Below are 23,991 nucleotides of genomic sequence, written 5' to 3'. Positions count from 1 at the left end.
TAAAAAACCAAAGACATCACTTTTTATTCATCGCATCACAAAAATAGAAGACCTACACAGATCAGTTATGTAATAGCTAAGCTACTAGTAGAGTTGCAGTGGCCTGCCACACTGTCTCCTGTAAAAAAAAATACAATACATCCCAGCACCGCCACCATACTTTTATCATTGGACATAAGCAGTGGGCGGATGACGGATGCAATTTACGTCAAAATCATGTCAAACGATATACGTAGCATGGATATGACTACGATTGGTTTAAAACAGAAAGCATTTTTGTTAAATAGTTAGATAATTTTATTGTTTTGTTGCTGTAGTAAATAATCGTATTTTTTATTATTATATATTTTCAGTGCATTCTGTTTATAGTTCGCTATCCACTTATGTAGGGAAAATTACCTCTTTACACTTCTACAGATATACTTAAGAGGTGCGTGGTGCGTATTCCTAAAGTGATACTTTACTATTATCAGGAACCATCATTCAAATTTCTATAATTTTTATAGAAAAATATTAATCGAAGTTTAACAATAGTCTTATCCATCCTATGCTTTCGTCACCATATTGCATCCATCATCCAGCAAAGCAGCGTTTCCACCAGATGTATGCGACGAGATGTGTTGCGAGAAATATATTTTTCATTAACCAATAGAAACGCTTCATTTACCTCGCCTCGCTCCGCTCAGCTGTTTCTACCAGAGATGTGTTAATGATAAACACATCCTTCGCAACGCAACACATCCTCGCACATTATTGGTGGAAACACTGCTTTCAATACTTAATTCATAGTAGGACTGGGTCGTAAATACCTATAGATGGAGCTACAAAAACACTAACCTTCTTTCTCATTGTCTGTAAAACTTCTGGTAACGTGCAAGCGTTTGAAATTCTGAAAAAAAAATTGAACTACTTACTAAGATGACATTTTACCATATGTATGTAAATAAAGCGTCTGCCACACAGCGATGTTTCGTCATACTTCACTAAACATTTGTTTTGGAGATTGGCCAACCATCATGACTATAGCAGAATACCTAGTATTCGTTTGTAAGTTGTTAGATACTGTTCCTTAAATAAATAAATATAGCTGGATAATTATTTTAAGATTTAACCTTTAACTCACTTTTGAAGCTCTAGAAGCCTTTTCGCGACCTTTTTGTATGGCTCGTGACTTTTGGCTTGATTGCAATTTATCGTTCCTGTAAAAGAAAATTGATTTAAGTAGGTCATTCTACCCAGTTACAATTATGTTATATATTTAGTCATTGGCGAACCTGGCGTTAGATTGAACGCAGTCTTTTACGACGGATATATTCAATAATGACTTTCACCCTAATGGACTTAGTCACAACTTGTATTCGTCATTGGCGTTCCCTTTGACCTTAGGCAACAGTGGCGTTTATTATCTTGGTGACAGACATACTAAGTGTCAATGTATTTCAGCTAGTAGTGAAGCACACTGTGACTTAACACTGCTGTAAAAGATTAGTACCTACTATATGTACTCTGTGGTACCTACATACTTACATCGTGTACCTAACACTTTGAACATTAGTTCAAAATGCACCGAAACCAAAGTTAATCTGAATGAAATAAACCTCAACAATCTGATAAATCCGCCAATGGCGTTTAAGAAATTGTTTAAATAAAAACCTGCGCCTGTAGTGCTTCAAAGCATGTGACGTATCCTCGTTTCTATCCACCGGACGCCATTTGGCTGGACTAAGACTTACACTGCTGGTTTCCGTCTAGCAACATTTAAAAGGGTTAAATTAAGTTAAACTTAAATACTGCCGTAATAATGACCGTTGGGGCCGAAAAATTCCTTAATGGAGAGCACGCATCGGCAAGCGCAGGCTAGGACGTCCACCAACGAGATGGACGAATGACCTGGTTAAAGCCGCGGGTTTACGGTGGATACCAGCCGCTTCCAACCGAAGCAACTGAAAGTCTATGGGAGAGGCCTATGTCCGACAGCGGACGTCCTATGGCTGATATAACAATGGTGATGACGAAAATGTAGATGATAAAGTTATGAGCTACTCAAGCAAGAGCAAAGCGTGGCAAAGCTTAAAATAGTAAAACACGTGCTTTTGCATGCAGTACGTGAATAATTTACCGATAAAAGCTACTTTCAACTCACTTTTTTCCGCGGCGAATAAGATTCCTCCAGTCTCTTACTTTTGTGGCCTTTAACAAATAGCATATAATTAAAACAAGTTTTGGGCAAAAATTGCATTTTACAGAGCATCCAGCAGCAGCATCAGTCCGGTGAACATCACGTGTCATGTAAGTAAGCAGTAAGCAGCAGAAGTAGAAGAGCAGTTACGATGCTCAAAATGGTCTGCACATTCTCTTATTTATAGGTACCTTGGCAATGGCAATAGCGTTGTGTGTAGATGAATCAGCTCATCCACTTCTGCTGTTGACTGTAGGTACACATCCACCTCCAAAATCACCTATTTAACCGATCTTATTTTTAAATTGGACTTAAGGAACTCCCGTAAATTGTTTTCAACTTAAACCTTATATGGTTGTAATATGATCTAGTTACCTACTTATTATTATGAGCCGCGTTATTAATATCCACATAGTCTAGTTTAGACAAAAGACGTCATAGGTGGAACACGTTTTTATGAAAGAATTTAGGTACTGGGTATTATTATCCCTAGAAAAATCCTTTAAACTCTTTTCCGAAGAACACAAAGAATTGACAGCTGACAGTTATGTCTGCGTGGGTCACTAATGCTGTTACTTAGATAAAATACAATAGACGAACGTTATTATATCATCAATGTCCATATTTATCTCATTAAAAATAAGTCTTGGATGTCAATTTCTTGTAATTTTGCTCCAGTTACTTCTAATTTGACATTTTTTTTTTGTGGCTAAGATGAGATCTAGTTTCAGCATTTAAGAAAAGTTTATAGCTTAAAAAAATCCTGGGATGAAGAAGGCTCGAGTCTTTTACAATTTAATATAGATCTTTTGAGTCAGACCAGCTCTAAAAAGGTCTTCGTGGATCTAAATTTAGGGCTAGGTAAGTAAATATGTCTCTGTACTGCTTTTGGTGATCAATAAAGAGGATATTTGTATTGTATTGTATTGTAATTCCAAGTAGCAGCTAGACTGGATTGGAACAACTGAGATCTCTGATCTGTTGCCACGTTGATTTTTTTTTTTTTATATACAGTAATAAGCTTGTTTGACCACAATCACGATGATGGCAAGCAAAGGAGTGGACTAAGATGAAGCACGCTTGCCTAATAATACCCATTCACCCTAAATTTGTCGAAGGCCAGATTGTAGCGATCAGGGAACACAGACTCAGGCAGAGAATTCCACTTCTCGGCTGTCCGGATAATAAAGGACGAGCGAAAATGTTTTCTGCGATTAAATCATGATTTTACATCTTGGGAATATGCGTTAACTTGAGAATTAGTTAAGTCTGCTTGCTTACCCTTCCGTGAATGACGGTGAGCCCCATAGCCATAATTCGATCTCTCTTCGTTTAGTTTCTGAAAGTATAAAGATTGTAAATGGTTAAGTGTAGCCGTTAAACTTATTTAAACTGTGGCTATGGCCAGGATTCAGTTACCCCACATTGATTTCTCTGGTTTTGCAGCTAGTTTGGATGATGCTAAGTATAATTGACATAGTTAAAAAAAACCCTATTTATTTGTATAGAAATTTTCTTTTTTGTTACCAAAGTTACACAATGTGAGGCATTTTTTTTGCAAATCTGTCTAAGTATAGTCAAATCGAAATTTTCTTGAAAAATGCCCTCTACCCGCACTTCACAACTAACCCGACTTTTAATTAAATCGTACGAAGCCTTCATCTTTTCGGGAAACGGATATCAAGCCAAACGTACGTTTTGGGAAAAACACATTCTGGGAACAATTCCTAAACCTTAGCCACTAATGGTTACCTTAACACAAGTCATAGCAACGATTGGTGGTATGCTCGGAGAAAAGAGTTCGTAATCATTTTCCTGGCACTGAAATAAGAAAAATTATTACTCGCTACTATAGAGTCGGTAGTGTCCACGTTACCATACTGAATAAATAGGGGAAGAGACAATTTTTGTTTGCTTCTATTAAATGAAATAAAAAATAATTGATTAAATAAATCAATTAACCTGGACTAGGTAGGTACTAATAAGCAAACTTAATTACATCCTACATCTCATAGTCATAAGCATCAAGCATTTCAGGAGAAAAACCGTTCTAACCTTTAGGAAATCCTATGTACCTTTTTAAACTCCTCCAAAATGTTATACTAGTTACTTACCTCTAATATATACTTGGACGGTGATAGGATGCCATCATTAACTGAAAATGAAATAAAGAAGAGAACATGAAAACGTTACGCTGATTGTTTGAGAGTAGGAGTGGCTATTATAGTGGGATGGGCAATAGCCCACTTTCCACTGCAAGCGGAGCAGACCAGACTCCGTCCTTACACAGATATCTACAGCACTTTATACTCTTAGAAATTATATTATTTAAATTTACCTTTGGTCTTGTGGTGCTCATGATTTTTTATCGGCGCGAATCGCTTCGCTGACATTCTTCGGTTCGACTTATCTTCCATCATTTTCTCTTTCTGATTTATCGAATAGTCCCCTGTTTTCTTCTCTAGAGTTATATTTTTCTTCCTCTCTACTATAGGACTCCACCAATCTCCGGTTATAGTGCTGACGTCTACCAGCGTTTGTTTATCGGTAGTTGTCGACTGGTTACTCTTCTTAACCACTTTGACGCGTCTCCTCTTGGGTTTGTCATTATAATCTATGGCCACGTGTGTACATATCGTGTCTGTCATAGTGTTCCCGGTGCAGTCTGTGTCTGATTCGCAGAATATTGAAGTGCATGAGCCTGAACCTTGAAATAAAAAAAATATATTTATCCATGTATTGGATACGCTGTCACGCTTAAAGTACTCAACTGATTTGAATACCTAAAGTTTGCAATAAAGATAGTTTGAAGTAGGTACCTACTGAGAAATACATAGTAATTTTTTTATCTCAAACGAAAACGAAACGAATCATTGATAAAAATAATGTTTTCGTTAGACATTAGTGAACCATATGTTGATTTTAAGTTTAATTTTTTTTTATTATTTTCGTTTAACATCTTACCTGAGCCGCAGTCACCGCATGGATCACATTGGCACACTGAAAAAATTTAAAATTATAATTAGTTCTGTATTTATTTATATACAAAAAACCGCCAAGTGCAGTCCAACTCGCGCGCCAAGGATTCGGTACAGGCAAGGGCAAAAATATATTATGCACATACCACAAAAAAAAACTGATTTATCAAAATATTTTTTAAGTATTTAATAACTCCGTTTGGGGGTCCTTCAGGTGCGGTAATGTTCTGTATTAATTTATTTTCCATATCCCATTTATCTTGTATGTAATCACTTACATATATTGCGTGTACGCTTATGTCTCGGTTTGGTGCATGTTCTCTCTTCTGTAACAATACAATAAAATAAGAGTTAAGTAAATAGTTTAAAAAGCTCCCAAATACTGAATTTCACCGAAATCTCTAGAGCCGTAAAATATCCCGTTCTTTCCAAAAATAAAATAAAAACTATAGATTTAGATAGATAGGTTAGATTTGATACATTCAAGGATTTTAAACATTTTACTTCTATAATTGTAATACAAACTATAGCCTTTGTTCTCCTCTCTGTGTATTTGTATTTTTATTTTTATGTGCAATAAAGAGTTTACATACATACATACATACTAGTGTATTTCAATACAGAAATGTAAATGTTTAGGTAGTTTAATGGGGGAATTTCAATATTTAAGACACCATTTGACGTTGTTTTGTTTATATTTTGTTAAATATCTATCCAAACCAAGTATAGTAAAATGTAAAATTACGTTCGCATGGTATGTTCCACCGGTCATCTTCTGCATCCGCAACATAGGAAGGACATTCTTGAACAAAACAGAAAATAGTAGTTTAATCACTTGAATTCTGATATTATTCTAAGGAAAAGTTGAGTAATTATTTTATATACCTGCGGATTCACCACACGGATGACATTGGCAATCTAAAAAAACAACGTTTCATTAGTAAACTATGTAAATAGTACATAATATTAATAACAATTAAACGGAGTTTTAAAAACTTACGTTTCAACTTCGGAAGAGGGAACTTCGGGTTCTCGCATAATTCACAAATTCCTGTAAAAATAATAAAATTGGCAGATGCAGGTACTTAAAGCTACAATATAAGGGCATGTTCATGAATGATGGTTCATGTAACAATTGACGGGGAAAAAGTATATTTCTGTTTTGTTTTAAGCAGTAGGTACATGAACCGTAGCTGTTCCTGGAGGTCTTAATTGCTACTAAACAGAGGATCGAATGACATCAAACATTTTTTTATGCAATGTCTGTAAAGGCAGCTTCGAGAAATCCTATAAAATGAGGATTATATGAATAATAATACGGCGAAAAAATGCTACAAACTTAACTACCTTGGTTAACGCAACGTCGATAATGTTCGTACTGTATTGCCACATTGGTTGTCCCTGAAAATTAAAACGAAATCAATTTGAACAGTATCATCACTAAAATAGACGAAAGTTACATTTAAAAGCAAAGAACATTATAATAATGAGCAATAGAAGTAGCATGCGAGCTTTAAAATATGGCCGCAAACGAACTGGCGGTTCGATAATGGAAGAACATACACACGAAAACATTTATAGGTATTCCTCTAATCGCTTGTTCTGTGTTTGAACGCCTCGTTGTCATATCATAACGTCGAACGCCAACTTCAATTAGGTAAGTATTAGACTATGGATACCGCTTTGTGCTTTGATTATTATTATGGCCCTGTGGCGTTGTTGCACCACAATAAAATTATGGATAATTTGAAGCGCTGTTCACGTTTACAAAATTAAACAAATACTAAAGAAGAAATAGAAATGAATTATTCAATTATGAATAACCGTTCGCTTGGAGCAGTCAGTGCCGATAGCTTTATCTCTTCGCCGCCACAAAGCAAACGAAGTGAAGTGCTTTGTACGCCACGGAAAAACGAGCAACAAGTCAACTTGATTTTTAATTCTATTGCCGAAGGATTAATTTCGAGTTGAATGTTGGTCATGTATAGATGACTGTGGCGTGTGAGGCATTCCATTGGCTGTCACGACTGGATGACTGGCGGTGAAAAGCTTAAAGTTGTCGCTGTCAGTTCTAACTGCATGTGTGCAGTTTCAATTTAAAATTGATGCTCGCTTTACATGTTACAAATCGCTCCAGTATTTCGTTTACAGTTATGCAGTCATTATTAAAACGTCACTACACGACCTTTTGTGCAATAGACCTTCAGTCCTAATTGTTGTTCATAGTCTTACGTTTGTAGGCATTATTATGCATAGTCCCGACGTTGACCTTGCGCACAGTCTCTCCCTGACAACGGAGTGTGCATTGCGCAGCGCACGTGCAAGTCTCTTGTTCTGCTGCTACTCCCACGTCATGCTCTCCTGGTATTAAAAGACAAAGAAAATCACACTAGCGTATTAATGTGTAATAGTAAGCGCACTCTTTTTTTGGCTTTAACTGTTCTAGCATGAACTGAAGTTGGAACAGACTAGGGCTTGCGAATTAACGCTGAGGCTGGGAGAGATGCGGCTCTGCCCCATTATATTTTTGTTTCCCATAGATACGTCGAAAGCAATTGATTTGTTTGTTGGAAGAACTATTTTTGTCTTGATATTTATAAGAAAGTTTGTAATAAGGATTTCTCACCACAGAAACACTTATCGGACTCGCACTGGGTGGGACAGTGCTTCACTTTCGTTACGTGTGATTGAGTGTATTTGTTGAAAATAGCCGGGAACGTCAAATCTTGACAGGAACTGTAATAGATTCAAAGTTTAATTAGACTACCGATAGGGTAGTCTTTTCGATACTATTACATGTTTTCATAGCATAACAGGTGCTCTTAGCGGACGTGTAAGAAGGACAAAACCAATAAATACCAAATACGTTGCGTAAGAAAAATTGATCTAGCATGTGCAATCGTACCGAATATATTCAAATTTGAATTTCATCAAGATAGTAGGTAAAAAGTATGACAACTGTCAAAAACAGAGAACCTACTTCTGTTTTTTCTCTCGAAGAAAAAAAAGTATACCAACCGTGATATTGTAATCGGCACCACGTGTATTGCCTTCTCTAAAAAATAAAAACATATGATGTCATATCAATTCGCACTGTAACAAATCCTGATATGTTATGTTAAATTTTAATACTTACCACCACTAGGAGATACCTGACGAGCAACAGTTTTGGATGCAGTCCTCTCTTTTATGCAAGAGCAAAAATTCCTCATCTTGGTAACTGGCTTTTTCATTCTAAAAATTGCGGTATGCCGGCAATTAATAAAAATAAACGTTTCAATTTTTTTAACAATTTGTGCAAATTCGGTGTTTCATTTAGTAGTTGCTGGCGACTGGATGACTGTTGCCGGTTACAAACCGATCGCACTCGAGTGCACTGCTGAAAGCCCCGCATGCATGCCCTGTTTGTAATGCCGCAGCTGTTTTGCTTGTACCGATGCATGCGGAGCCGATTTTTAATTTTGTACTATCGACCCTGTATGCATATGCACAGTACGATTGGCAATTTGGCAATGACACTGCAAGCAGGACCGTGCTTACTGGACTTTAAGAAAGGCACTTTAATGATGACATAAAGTAATGATCATACTTACTCGACGTACACTTCCGAGACAGCACTTGAAAGTAAAAAAAAAACAAGTTAAGCCATTTAATTTACATTTGCGCATGAAAAATCGTAACGTTATATCGCGACGATTTGTAACCTGCGCAATCAATCTGTAGGGATAAAAGTAGCCATCGCTCGCACGATGATGCGACTACTGGTGCAACCATGCGATCAAACATGCTATATATCTACATCAAATCTTAACTGAATTTCATCGCACCATGAAATAACATAGTCGCATCGCTCAAGTGATGGCCAATTAGGACGTGCCTTAAGGTTTTAATCTGTACTGAATTGAAATTTCAAGTGACTAACAATCTTGTTTAACAGCTACTAAAATCAACTGTGGATGAATCCTGTTAACTTATTAGTTACTTACGATTTAATAGATTTCGCAGTAATTTTTTTTGTGGTATTCTCTACTTTACCACGTTTTTTTTTACTTTTGTAATTTTCTGCTTTACCATCTAATGTATTTTCATTTTTCTCTTCTTCAATACCGGTTTGTGTGCCACCTAAAAAATAATGCAATAGAAAATGTTGCCTCGTGCTAGTCAAATTGACACAACCCGCGGTTTTATATTTAAGAGTGTAGTCGTGTTATAATTTTTTATCATGGGATTTGATTTAAGTATGTAACAAAATCTTTAAAATTAGTACTTTACCATATCTGTCGTAAGGCCAATAATTCGGTTGACATTGGTGTTTTTCAGCTACATCGTGGTAATATGTGTTGTTAACTTTGCTGTCCTGTAACAATACCTTTGTACTATAACTTCTCACTAAGATCCTATTGTAAATAAGTAGACCAAGAAAAAATATAACTTTTGCAAAAGAACTATCGCCCGCCCCGCGAGTGACCTTTATACTTTCTCGTATAAATTAGCTTTTGTCTATTTTAAGTTTTTTATTTTATATTATTTAGTTTTTGAATTAGGTCATTAGCTAAAGATATTACCCTAAAATACACCTATATACAAATCAAAACAACCTCCTAATTATAAAGGATGAATCTTACCTTATCACTTGCAGTATCCTTTTCTATAGTTTGTTTCTCTTCACCAAATATTTCGTCAAGATTGAGACTGGAAAATAGTTAAAAGACAATGACATTTTCTTAAATTAAATTAAGAGAAAGATTTTCTATTATTATTACTAAGTTCAAATTTAGATATTTAGACCTTTGAACGCCAACAACTACAAAATCGCCGAAAACTGTTAAACCTTCTCTTGGCAAGTTGAAACAAGTGTACTGAATTCACTAACAAAAATAACTTAAAAATCATTTAAGATACATTGCCAAGAATATAACGAAGAAGGGAACGTGACTTACGGGACTACATCAACATATCAGTTCTATCTAACTATTACGTGCAATAGTAACCTTATTGTAATGTGGCGTTCAGTACCACTACCATGAGTTTACCGTGACCGTACTCGATTACGGTCACTGTAGTAAACTCATGGTAGTGGTACAGGTACTTACAAGTTTTGTAAGAGTAATTGGCAGTCACAAATTAATTTTAAAAACCATGCTTACTTTTCCTCTGGCAGATCTAATACAGGATTATTAAATCCGTAGAAATTCAGATTATTAGAAAGACAAATTTTCGGTGTTGTTAATCTGACTGAAAATAAAAATGATAAATAAAAATAAACACATCATCTTCGTAAGTAACTTCTTTTATAAGTGTGCAAAATTGATACATTTCTAAATATAATAGTTATATGAAAATGTATACCAAAAATAAGTGATACTATATTATTGTCATAGTAGGAGAGCCCAAGAGGATAAATAGGGATTTACTTCAGCGTCATTATAGTTCATTCAGGATAACATTGGACTCTTAGAAGGTCACAGAAGAAGGGGTTCTAAACATTTTAGTGCAGTCGTAATAATGATGATGATGAATAAAAGAAGTAATAAGATAAAGTCATAATTTTCTTTACTTTGTAAGTAGATTAATACGTAATGTAGGTACTTACAAAATAACACAATATTAATACGTAATTTGCTACATAATACTCGTATTAATAAGATTTATATTTATACATAATTCAATAACTATGTTTCGTGGCCTCATCCGCTCTCATTCCCTGTTTAAAAATATTCTACTCGTTGTTTCTGCTACAAAGTTCAAGCTTTTTTCCATTCCAAATTTCATCAAATTTAGTGCAGTGTTTTAGTTGTGAAAAGTTAACTATTCGTATATGATTAAAGGTCTTCACATTTTGATCCAAACTGGCGATTAGAAACTAAAAAAGTAATGTACAGAATATTTCTTGAGTTACCAATATAAACGTTCCGTTTCTTGCAGAATGTTCCTTACATCTGCCTCTTTAGGTATTTTATAGGAAGACGTTTTTGTTTTTAACAAAATAGAAAAAGTTTTTTATTGTTTTTAAATTATGATATGAAAAATAGCAAAGTTAATCTTACTAATATTATTGCGAAAGTTTGTAGGTCTGCATGTTTGTTTGTTACCTACCTCTTCACGTCTTAACAGCTAAACCGATTTAGGTGAAATTCGGTATACAGATAGTACAAGGCCCGGGAAGGGCATAAAATAGTTTTTATCCCGGAAAATTGCATAGTTTCCGCGAGATAGCAATAAACGAATTCTACATGAACGGAGTCGCGGGCAACTGCAGTTAGTTAATGAATAATTGAAACTAATATTGACGTCTTCGATATTTTAATTAAAGTTTAGTACAGACCGTATACTAAAAAAATGCAATTTATTAAATGACTTCCTAAAGCGTACATTATAAAGAGCCTATTTTCCTCTGTCCATTCCTATATTGAACAGACTGTTTTTTAGGATTCCTATTGAACCATTGAATTGAAATATAGATGCACAGAAAAACAGGGTAAAGGGTATTCCATGTTCTATCTACCAATTTCAGACTGTAGGACCTATTGAATTTCGAATTAGATGGTATAAAAAAGGGTATTCTATGTTCTATACCCATTTACCAGTGGGAAGATCGTCTATGCATTTAAAAATGTACAAAGAAGCAGTTATAGAAGGAGCTCACAAAGCGCGATATAAATCGAGAGAGTCCGCCATTGATAGTGTATCCATGGTGTAGGTATCTAAATGTATGCCCAACGTTTCGACAACTTTTTTAAATTAAACTCATTTATACAATAAGATTGAAAAGTTAACCAAAAATTAGTCAAAGCTAATTTAAATCGCCTTTGAAGGTTCATCATCCCAGCCTATATACGTCCCACTGCTGGGCACAGGCCTCCTCTCAGAACAATAGGGCTTGGGCCATAGCTCCCACGCGGGGTTTGAAGGTTAATACAAGTAATTTACTAAGTATATTTTCTTGAACACAACTTTCTTGACTACAAATACAGGAATAGATATTTAGATATTAGAAATGTATGTAATTTTGAACGTTTGGATTTGGTGGATGTACTTGACAGCTTCGCACTGGGCCCGCGTGGGAACTATGGCCTTAGCCCTCTTGTATTGAGAGGAGGCCTGTGCCCAGCAGTGGGACGTAAAGGCTGGGATGATGACTTGACAGCTTGCCAGGTGGCTCTTGGGCTCCTCAACCATTGTTACAAAACGCATCAACGACAAAAGACAAAAATGTTCACTGCATTATAATTTACCTTTATCCGAGGAAGACATTTCTTTAACGACGTTACTCAATAGTTTCTCAGCGAAACTTATTGATGATTCTTCTGGAAGCACTTCTTCTTTTATCTTACTTAACGTTTTCTGTTTTCTATGTTTCTTCTTTTCGGTGGCTGTGGTTCAAAAACATTTACCATTATTTAATTTCCAATAGCATAACAATGATAAAAGGTGGTCTGGTGGTAGATAGTCATAATGAATATAAAAATGAAAAATCTCTGAAATGGTGATTTTGATGCTAATGCATAACGCATAACCTTTCTTGGGAAATCTTGACACGATGATATAAAACGTAATGTCAGAGGTAAAAAAGATGTAGTAATTCAAAATAGACCTTACTTTTAGGCACCTGTTTGACTGTCTGCACATTCATCAATTTCTTTTGCTCCCGGTGCTTCTTTTTTTCCTCGGCAATCAGTTGTTTTTTCATCTGCTTCTTTAACTTGAGTTCGGCTTTAGCTTTCAATTTTAATTCACGCAGTAAATTTTTTTGCACTTCCTAAAAATATTACGTTACAGTTAAAAATAGTCCATGTTTACATTTCACTATCCAGATACCTAGTGAAAATTATTTGCGTCACTCACTTTTTTCAGAATTTCTGCTTCTTTAATTTTGCGCTTCTCTGCTTTTCTCTTGAGTTTCTTTAAAACATCATTCAAATGTTCAGGTGGGTCACTGTCAGACTGTTTTTTTAACCACTCCTGTTCTTTAAGGTACACGGATATTCTGTAATTCCGAGCATCGTTATTGAGCATCGTTGTTTTGTTCGCATGTTTCTGCTCTGGCGTTAGAGGCTTTTTCCTCCGTTTATGATTAGCAATATCATTAGTCGACGATTCATCCTGTTGTGAAGAACTTATAAGCTTCTGTGGTGTGTGATTACCTCTTGCTAAACGCCAGAGTTTTGAACAAAGCCCATGTAGTACACACTTACTATGGCTATCTTGCGTTTTGTGAACAATCGTGGTAAGGTGATTTGCTTGCCCAGCATCTTTATTTTTATTTCTATTGTTTTCTTCGGGAGTGCTAGGTTCATCTTTCATATCAGAGGCATTAATATCTGATGAGACATCGCTTATAATATTACTGCTTAACTTCCGAATATTGGCATTAAAAGTTTTCCTGTCGAGGACCTTTTTCGTTTTTTTCGGTTTGTTTTCAGAGTTCAGTTTTTCCATTTCAAATTCTAGTTTAGCTTTCAAATACTTTATTTCAGATTCCACAGATTCATTGAGTGATTTACCCACACGAATAGTTTGAAGAATTATACATTTTTTTGGGTGGTTACGTCTACGCCTTTTAGGAATAAACTGGACTTTACTGAAATAAATTCTTCTTTTCCTTAGTTTCATTACATCTGCACTAATTGTTTGCTTTAATTTAACATAATTTTGTTTTATTCCCTTGATGTCTCTTTTATGTACAGATGTTTTACTTTTAGTACTATGCAATAACTCCTTATTTTCTATATCCACAATATTTTCTGAAGTTTTACTATCGTGCATATTTCCATCTATTAATACATTATTCACGTTTGTTTCTTTTTTATTATCTATTTCGTATGCACGCAAGAAAGGAATGACTTCTTCGAGACTTTCATCTTTTTCATCATATTTTATTGGTTTACCACCATTAGCATGTTTTACATGCCTTACGAATAACGCTTTTTTGAATATGTCGATTGGTTGAAAGAGTTCCATAACGAGATATTCAAATTTATTAGAGTCATGCTTCTTCCACTCTTTACGTATTTCACCAGCGTCCATCTTTTTTGTAAGTAGTCTCATTGTATTCATAATCCCTGATAGTTTTTCTTTTGGAGCTTCTACACTTTTGAGTAATCTATCTGCATCCCTTACTACCACGCGAGTATTAAATTTTTTGACTGACTGTTCCAAATCATTATTCTTCTCCAACTGTTTTTTATTAATATCCTGATTTTTAAATGTGTCACCGTTTATTTCCTTTATTGATTCAAAGTTATTATTGTTAAAAAAATGTAAAGTTTCTTGATTACTGCTTTGGTCTTTAGTTTTAGGAAATATTCCTGATCTATTTGTCCTTGTCGTATTATTATTATTATTTGATAGCCTTTCTTGTTTGTTAACGCCAGAAAATTGGTCCTTTGAAGTAAAATGTCATAAATAGCTATTATCTGAATTAAATGAGCCTGTTTGTGAATATGTGAGTGCGTGTCTGTGTGCGTGTAATATGCGTGTGATTATTACTGGACGAATTTGGATCAACTTCGCATTAAAAATTATACGGATCTGGATTTCTGAAAAAACACAGTTTACTTTTATCCCAATATTTCCACGGGAACGGGGGAAAAATCTAAAATCTCAATCGCTTGCTAGGCTTAGACATGAAATTTAGCACGGATGTTTTTCACGTAATATTAATGAAGACCATGCTGTTATTTTAAAAAAATCACACGAGATTTTCTGCGTAATCCTAGAATGCCAGATCTAATGATTAATGCGAGCCAAGCCGTGGGCAAAGGTAAGTAAGAAATTAATTGTATTATTACTGTCTGTTAGTATTATTGTCTAACTAAAACGGAACTTACGGTCATTCTTAGGAGAGGTTCCTTTGTTCTTCTTCGATCATCATCAGAATCATCGTCATCGCTATCTTCGGATGACCATCTGCCAAAAAAGATAGTTGCAGTAACAATTTCTAACTGTCAATCATGTGCAAAGTTGCAAATTAAAAAAATAATATACTGAAGAAAAAATCATAGAGGTTCAAAACAAGATATTCTATCCCCTCCCATCTCTTTAACATAAATAATTTTCTACCTATAACCAGCACTCGTGACTTCTCACGCTAACAAAACGAGTAATAATTACATCCACGTTTCAGCTTCAGCCATATTGCAGTGGGTCACGAGTAGATTGAAGTGTGTTAAATAGTAGTAGTTTAGATACGTAACGTGAGTACAGGTTATGATTAGAATGTGACAATGACTCTGAATCAGTAATAGAAACTCTTCAAGTGCACTTGTACGATAAATAATCGTGCAGGAATGCACCGTGTGAACTCAGCCTTAATGTCATAAATAGTCCCGAGTGCTGTAATAGTTAATGTATTGGCCATGTATTGCTTAGATATTGACTAACTTTTCCAGGCTAACGTCACTGAGGTCGCCATAGTCGCTTGGTGACAGACAAATTGTACACAATTGACCGATATCCAAAAAACATCGGGCACAATAAATTCCTGGGCAGGTAGGAGTTTCACATCTAGGAAAAGAAATAAAATACAAAATAGTTATCACAAACGTTATTCGGATTGTTTCAGCATAGAATTCTGTTCACTGAAACCTAAATAGCAATTCTCGTGGCTATTTTAAGTATCTAAACATTATCTATTATTGTTCAGCAGTGGACGTCTTCCGGCTGATGATGATGATGATGATGTTGATGATGATGATGAACCATTATCCCCTGCACTTACCGGTACTAAGACCAACATTCATAGTATCGCAGACCCGCCACACTCAGCGCTGCTCTTATTAGATGACATGAAACAAGCTCGCAGCACCAAGCCAAGCCGTGCATCCACACGACTTGGCGGAGGCCCTAAGTGCCAACTCAAGATGTCCTTGCTTTTTGTTAGGTAGGTTTTAGTTTTCACGTATGATATTAGGGAGGTACCTTTTAAGGTAAGTATCCGGATCGTTCTGAAGCTGCTTTGTTCCACACAGCAGACAGTGCGGTTCCTTTTGTCCTAGTCCTAGTAAATAGCGGAGACAGCGGCACCTGGTTAAGGCAAAAAATTTGCTTGACACCTATAGTTACAGTACAGATATCAATGTCAAGAGGGCAACTCCTACAATGCTAATAAATGTCTTGATACGAAGATCCAATGAAAAAATGAGTTGTAGTTGTGTGAGCTTGACGTTACAGGTTATTATACGATTCATTACAGTTCACAATGGCGACGAGGGAATTTGTGTGGTTTTAAATGTAATAATTTCAAACATATAAATTCTGACAAACTCACGAAACGTGACGGGCTCGAACTATCACGAGCAGCTGCTTGAGAGCAGTTTGAGATTGAGAGGCCATAGATTAATTCACTAAGCTACCACGACATAACAAAGACGAAGAGTACAAGAATACTAACGGTATAATATTCGTCAGCCATCTTTTGAACGTTTGCTTTTCATCTGTTGAATGCTTGTAGTCTCTATGAAGTTTTCTTCTTGCGTATTTCAGGAAGCAACCTAAGAAAGGGTAAAAAAAAAAAACCAAATTATTATAAGTTTTAAACGAGATACGACATGCTTGCCAGCATTTATTGGCTTAACATTTAGTACCAAGAATTTTTATAGCTGCTGAGATATAAAATGATGGGCAGTGATGTTCTCAATGGAAAACCCTGCAAGCACCCTCATAGTTTTGGAAAACCACCTCACTCCACCCACACCACATGAAGATCCACTAGGTATCCTCAACCGACGTCCATTTCACTACTCTGTTAGACTTCAAAGATAAAACCTGCTCATGTTTATTTCAGAATTGTCACGCCACGGCACTGGTATTTTACCTCTTGTCCTTATGATATGGTTGTAGAGCCACGAGGCACGAGCGCGCGCGCGTTCTGGCTGATAGTGTCCCATGATCACGTGGCGCAGGCGCAGCCCGTACGGCTCGCACAGAGCGCACAGCCATAATAGAAGGATTAAGATTCCTAGAGAAAGTAGAATGAAGTATACAGCATACAGATCTATTTATATCTTATTGACAAACACCAATGACATTTTGCCCGCCAGTTTTGCCTTTTGTCAAGAGCTTTCGTTTTTAAAACGCCAAAGACTCTTATAGTAGTAGTTCAAACTACGGCGTACAATAGCGGCCTGCCTACATGTTGTTCAAAGTTAAAATTCGCTTTGGGTAATTGTAATGACAAAGGTACCTAATTAAGTTAATGACTTTTATATGTGACATTGGCGTTCAAAAGGGTATGTATACACGATTTTTAAACAGGACTGTCAAATAATCCTTCTAAGGCTTTACGTTAGAGCCTAGGGGCCATCCGTCTGCTTATTTTTAGCGACAAACAAAATAAATTAAGGCTGAAAAAAGCATAATCGAGTCTGCAATTTGCAAGATCGACCGCAAGGAACAACTAGCAATTTTTCTGCTCCAACTTCTCTGATGCTTCTTCACCAATGAATTGTTCACTCACCAATCTGAGCGTATCGTTGGAAGTCAGGTGGGTGTGGGTTCGGGAGGCAGGATATAGGAGATGGCGAAGGCATCGCGAGCGGCACACTGAGCGCGTCTATTAGACCTCGCACTATCCCCGACAAGGGACCCGATCCTGCCACCTTGACTCCTGCTGTAGCGTCTACCGCTTTAACACAATAATATATGTAGTAGGTATGGCAACAAAAAGCCAATTAATTACAGAATCCCACAAATAGTTATAGTTTACATGTTTAAGTTTAACTTAAACGAGGTGACGCACACCATATGTGGGCCAATCAACTTTTTTACCCACACTAATCTGTCCGCGACATTTTTCAACCCATTGCAGATTTTTGTAAGTAAGCATGCTTTTTCTGTAATTTAATAGAAGGTGTACATGAATAATAAATAATAATAAAAGTAACGCCAGAGACAATTTAGGTAACTCAGGAGATGCCCAAAGTGTCGGTAAAATAGTTGATTGGCCCATCAAACTACACACCCAGCTAAACAAAACACCACACAATTCCAATTGGAATTAGTACTAGATACCTATACACTCCACAACACATAGTGCTTATGTCCTTGAAACAAATATGCAGCAAAGTGAATCAGACGTTATTTTGCAGAGGACCATGGCCTATGGTATGGTAGCGGTAGCTGACGCGGTTTGCATGGAGCAGGTGGACGCTTATTGAAAAATAGTAGGATCAGTGCTAACTGCGCACGCGTCTGCGTAATTAGCGCATCCAAGACTCAAGTACAAATATTCGTATTTATCATACAAATATTTGCCCGTCACGTCACGGGGATAGATCCCGCAACCGCTAGCTTCGTAGTCAGGGTCACTAACAAACTTAACTAACCGGTCGTCAAAGTAGTTATTATGTATGAGTGAAGATCACGAAAGTTTAAAAAACAATTAAATATTAATGAATTAAAACAATAACTTTGCTCACTAGCAAAGAGGAGGAGAAGGAGGGGAGGTCGCGGGTGAATAAAGTTATTGTTTTAATTCATATATATAATGGACCTCCGCAAAGTAATGCCTGATTCATTAAATAAATTAAATATTATTGAAACTTTGGTGAACTTACGTTGTAGAACTGTTTGGAATCTTCCATGGAACCGAATGTTCATGAGCACCCAGTAAAGGCTGTAGTCAGCCACCATATGGATCAGCAGTTTGAAGGTAGTAATAATCATGAAGACGATGGAGCGAGTCAAATGCACCCTCTCTGAAGCTAGCAGACGAAACGAAGTTGTCTGGAAGAGAAACTTACTTTATAATAGAACGTTTACAAATATAGTTAAAACCTAAAATAAACTTCTCACCCCTCTAAAAGCTGTTGGTTTGAAAATAAAAAAAAATCTGATGGGTATATGCAAACTCGTTGTGCTGTGCGCTTGCTTCGCTTTCAAACTCGCCCACAAATCACCAGTGTGATAGATAACTCCCTTAGTAAACCCGGAATTTCATTCTCTACTGCCAGATCTAATGGCTTACGCTAGTAATCAGGCTTGCCAGGTGTACGGTATTCTACCGAACCCTTCGGTACTTTAGCACTGTGTTTGGTGTTCGGTATAACAAAAACACCGAAGTATGGGCGGTTCGGTATTTTTTTTCTGATAAACGATTCAACTGCCAGATTTTATGCAATCGACAATCGTTGTTGCCGCTTCGTGCTCATTGTTTTCGAGCCATTGCGTTGCGGATTGCGTTGCGTTGCGAAGCATTGTTTTTTTGCTCACTGTCCGGTATTTATTCGAAACAGACCTGGCAACCCTGCTAGTAATATGTAAAGAGATTTTCAACGCTATTACCGAGACGTACTTGGCCCGTTCTCTGGTATTCAAGGGTAGAACAGTCTCCCTTCCTTGTCTTAGTCTCCTCAAGTCCAAATCCCTTAGTTCTTTGGTCACGTATCGATTGTCGAAACGCGACCTCGTTTCGAACATTTGCTGGTAGTACTTGGCTCTGGAATATAAAGATAAAATTACTGAGATAAATTTTTAGTCACCACAAGAAGATAAGATAATCTTTATGTAATATAACGAAGTAACCAATTACAGATAATCTTAGATAATTTTATTCATAGGATAAAATAAGCTAAGATGATTTTTAGTCGCCATAATTATACATTTTCATATCATTTTGAATTTGGCATTGCCCTTAAAAAAGATATCAATTTTTGTGCTACGAATGGCATGTTAACATCCCATAGGTACATTTGCCTTTATTACGTGTCGACTCTAAGTCTAGTAAAAACGAATTAATGTTTATTAACGGTTTTTAAAGAAAATAATAGTCTATAACGAATAATTATTGGAGTAGACACATTAACTTATATATTAAGAAGAGTTCTATCAGACCACATTTTTAATTTTCATTCAATTTTTATGGATTAATCGAAAAAAAAAACTAACAAAAATGCAACGTTTTCAGCTCAGCAGGTAGACTCTGGCCAATAAAAGCTGTCCCAGACAAAACAAGGCAAATTAAAAAAAATGAGCCTAACAACACTTGCTGTACACTGATTAAACGATGATAACTTAGATATTTATTTAAATTTTCCAGATATTAAATTATACTCGAGACTTCAAGCTGCGTGAACATTCATTATACTAATGTGTGAAAGTTGATGATGCACTTTAGTAGTCCCTTGGTAAATTTTATGACTATTGTCAGTGCTCATTTACGTAGTCCAGACTCCAGACGCATCAATTTTTGGACCGTTTTGACCAGATTGGCTTTGAATACAGATCCTCTAACATTTTAATTCTAACATAATCTTCAGAAAGGTTGTTTTTAAAATGTAACATCAAAATTGTTATGTAAGCACTTCATTTTGTCAAGCCAAAATGGTAAATGTGTAAAATCTCAGGAAGTCGATTCATAATATTCCTATAAAAGAGCATTACCAGAATCATTTAAATAAGTCTTAACATAATGCATATCAATGTTCATTTTTTCCCAAGTAGGTTTTTACAGGATAGGAAGGAGGCTGGGTGAAAGGTCTTGTGAATCGATCGTATCCAGTGTGTAGGTTCAGTATTCTAACATTACGATCACTTGGGTTCTATAACACAAGTAAAACAATACACATTTAAGTCCTTTAGGGCTTATACTTATGATAACATATAACTGTAAATATTAGCGAATAAAATTTCTCTATTTCTATTTTATTTAAATATAAAATTACTGCTTTAGAACAAAATAATTTTTCGTTCTTTCGTAAACGAAGGATGTTCGTAGGGATCATGCTAAATAAATGCCAAGCTGTCGTCCACTCTTTCACGCCAAAGCTTAACCATTTGAAATTTGAAGCCATGATTGGAAGACATTTTAATAAGACTTTTCTGGAATGCCAACAATACAATTACAATACAAAGTCTTATTGTACACCAGAATATAGCGATACAGCAGCAGATACACATGAGAAAATTACAAGCTGAGCAAATAGGCGGATCGCTTAAGAGCGATCTCTTCCACAACCTTTTTTACAGAAAACATTATTGTAAAGGTTGCAGACATTTTGAGATAAACTTTCTGCATACAAAAAACTGTTTTTGAAGACAGGTAAATCTGACATTTTGAGAAGCTGACATATTAAAACGTGTTTTCACTGTTTTGTAATTTTAGGAACATATTTCACTGGCTAATAATCTTATAACATTTTCCATTTTTAGGATGGAAGGAGGTTGAATTAAAGAAAAAATATTTATTTATTTCTTACAGCAGAAGTATCAAAATTATCTAAGCCGGGCTAGAATGACAATATGTAAATTTTGACAATCTCAAAAATTATACCAGATTAAAGTTTCGTAAAAAATGCGTGGACAGCTTTCGCTGGCCAGTCTATAAACGCTCTTAACATTGTTAGGGTCTAATAAAAGACCAATTACCACGAGAAAGAGTGCGAGTGCAATCTCGATTGACACGGATCTAAAAATACACGGTATCTGAGAAGATAAATGAACGCATCAGTAAGGTCATCGCATCCTACACAAGTGGTTAGTTTGTGCTGAAGTCTTTTGACCTCGTTGAAGATGAATTGTTAACATTGACTGCTTGTATTTGTGTAACATTTAAGCAACTGTAACCAGAGGGCGTAGGTATTATCTAACCCTCGGATGCTTGTGATTCAATTTAGCATCTCTTTCTACCCGCATCCACTGCCGTGTGGCAGAAAGGTCTGGTGAAACGATCGTGATTCCGAGCACGTATAGACTATAATACGGTCTCAGGCAGGGCCGGCCATAGCCATCTATAGGCGCCCCGCCTGGGCGAGTCATGCCTTTGGTGCACTTCTAGATAATACGTGAAGCGACAAAAAAAACTAGAATACTGATACTCACTCCTATGAGACAAGTCTATAAAAGTTAATACGCTGAGTCTAGTTTTCTTTTAGAAAGATCGCCAAAAACAAGTGTATCATTTAAAAGTGGCTAAGTTGAGCTGGCACGCGCGGCGCCCTGTAGGACCTGGTGCTCCGGGCGGCCGCCCCGGTTTGCCAACCATATTCGGGCACATCAATAAACAAGCTCAACGGTTCGCCTTTGTCGGACACGACATGGAGGACTCCATCATCCGACAAAGCATCATCATCACTTAAAATTAGATTAGCCAACTAACTAAGCAAGTTCTGCCCTGTCTGAGCGCCGGTCTAAAGTCTTGTCTATTGAACGTTCTATCTAAAGTCTTCTTTAAATACCTGAATATAATAAGCAGCAGGAACAAACTGGTGAGACAGGAACTCCAAGACAGCCAAGTAAGCAGGGGATCAGCGCGGGTGCGAATTTCTGTGACGATTCCAGCAGCCACCTGCTCATAAAGCTATGATTAATTTTGTAATGGAGGAATGGAGGACTGAGGTTTGACGTCGTTCTGGTACTCCATGACGTAATATTGACCACAAAAAACCTCCCTGGATAGCTTAAGTATACAATAACAACACGGTCAATTAAGGCAGACTTGGGGTGGTTTAGATGCTTGATGATGCTGACAACCTTGCGATTAAATCCCGTTCTACACCACAAGGTCCCCCGCAGCATGATGATGATGATAAAGAAACAAAAGATATGGTTGACCTGGCTGGCGGAACGGCTCGCATTGCCGAAACAGGAGTGCGAACGCTTCACATGCACTGCCACATACATCATGGAGCTTACACGGGCCGAGAATGTTTCGAGTTCTGGAATCAGAGGAAGAAATTACTTCATATAATTGCTGACAATTTTGAATTGTGTTGTATAAATTATAAATGCGACAATTTGCAATGCAAGTCTCCCTTTCAATAGAATCTGACAATCCTGTAGACTTTTCCAGCTAACTAATATGAACACTGGGTTGCCTATGCCTAAGTCTTGATGATATTGTAACTATTATTCTTTTTTGATTCCTTTTAGATTATAATCACATCAACAGGGACATAATTAAGTGTGTCCACGTTCGGGTGTCTTAATTGTTTATAAAATTGTCAGATTCTATTGAAAAAGGTGTTTTTTTATAAGTCAACAAAATTGAACCTTGACATAATGTTCATAAAGTTCACTAAGAAAAATTATCTATTTTGAGTTTTTTAAAAGTAGTGACGATATATGTTTGTTACTTCTTCGCGATAAAATGGCTAGACAAAATGAAGAAGTTTGTTATAGCTAGCTGGATGTCTGGAACAACACGCAGAGACTACTTTTTATCCCGATATTCCCACGAGCTGTATGTAAAATCCCAAAATAATTCTAGATAAGTATACTTGAAATTTTATTATGCCAAAAATATAGTCTGACCTCACCGTGACGTCAAAGAAAAGGAAAGGATAACAGTATAGATCTTTCATAATAGGAGCAAAAAGGACGAGCAAAAAGCGTAAGTGTGTGTGCTGCCACTGCCATGGGAGCATGTCTTTCAGTTGGTTTTGAGTGTACCTATAATGAATGACATACAGTCAAGGAAACTAAATCACGTACCAGGGTGGAACTTTTGTGCCACTAATGTCATGTTGACATCCATCCACTAAAGAAATCATAGCGAAATTGATTATGAAAAAGTTCCACCCTGGTACGTGATTCAGTTTCCTCGAGTGTAGGTATCTTTATTTGCAAATCCATTGGGTATAAGATAAGGAAGGGACGGAGGGAAGGACATATTTACAGCGCGTTGGTATTTGCTGAAGTGCTATAGATTTTCATTGATTAATAAATAAATAGGGAAGTTTTCTTCTTACTTTTTCTAACAGTAGCAACGATGCTTCCCTTAGCAAAATCCCCGACGACGCACATGGAATCGACAGTCTTGAGGTTGAAGCAGACCGCTTGCACCAAGTAATCCAGGTTACTCTTCCTTTACTGCGCCTCGAGTCATGGCTTAACACC

General features: G+C 36.5%; 1 protein-coding gene across 4 annotated transcripts; it reads right to left on the bottom strand.

Annotated features, from left to right (window-relative positions):
* Positions 1–23,991, bottom strand: LOC141442228 (uncharacterized). Of its 4 annotated transcripts, none has more exons than XM_074107154.1 (38): positions 23,844–23,991; positions 22,708–22,811; positions 22,332–22,441; positions 19,441–19,594; positions 18,714–18,882; positions 17,615–17,782; positions 16,973–17,116; positions 16,550–16,649; positions 16,078–16,182; positions 15,541–15,663; positions 14,988–15,066; positions 13,003–14,541; positions 12,757–12,916; positions 12,393–12,530; positions 10,305–10,392; positions 9,783–9,849; positions 9,430–9,514; positions 9,144–9,279; positions 8,751–8,774; positions 8,294–8,391; positions 8,176–8,212; positions 7,784–7,893; positions 7,390–7,518; positions 6,505–6,558; positions 6,158–6,208; positions 6,043–6,075; positions 5,903–5,959; positions 5,436–5,483; positions 5,144–5,179; positions 4,518–4,886; positions 4,294–4,334; positions 3,932–4,000; positions 3,461–3,518; positions 2,144–2,190; positions 1,654–1,748; positions 1,124–1,199; positions 838–889; positions 1–118 (listed from the first exon to the last, which is right to left on the bottom strand). In XM_074107154.1, exons 1-38 carry the CDS (start codon positions 23,896–23,898, stop codon positions 66–68), a joined length of 5,061 nt encoding a protein of 1,686 aa, XP_073963255.1. In that variant the 5' UTR covers positions 23,899–23,991; the 3' UTR covers positions 1–65. The 4 variants fall into 4 exon arrangements, with proteins under 4 accessions (XP_073963255.1, XP_073963256.1, XP_073963257.1 ...); XM_074107155.1 differs by having other exon boundaries at positions 7,390–7,515; XM_074107156.1 differs by lacking the exon at positions 8,751–8,774.

Source organism: Choristoneura fumiferana, chromosome 25, assembly GCF_025370935.1.
Source record: "Choristoneura fumiferana chromosome 25, NRCan_CFum_1, whole genome shotgun sequence".
NCBI classification, from domain to species: Eukaryota; Metazoa; Arthropoda; class Insecta; order Lepidoptera; family Tortricidae; genus Choristoneura; species Choristoneura fumiferana.
The sequence above is the reverse complement of the archived record's forward strand: the minus strand, read 5'-3'. Positions and strand labels throughout refer to the sequence as shown.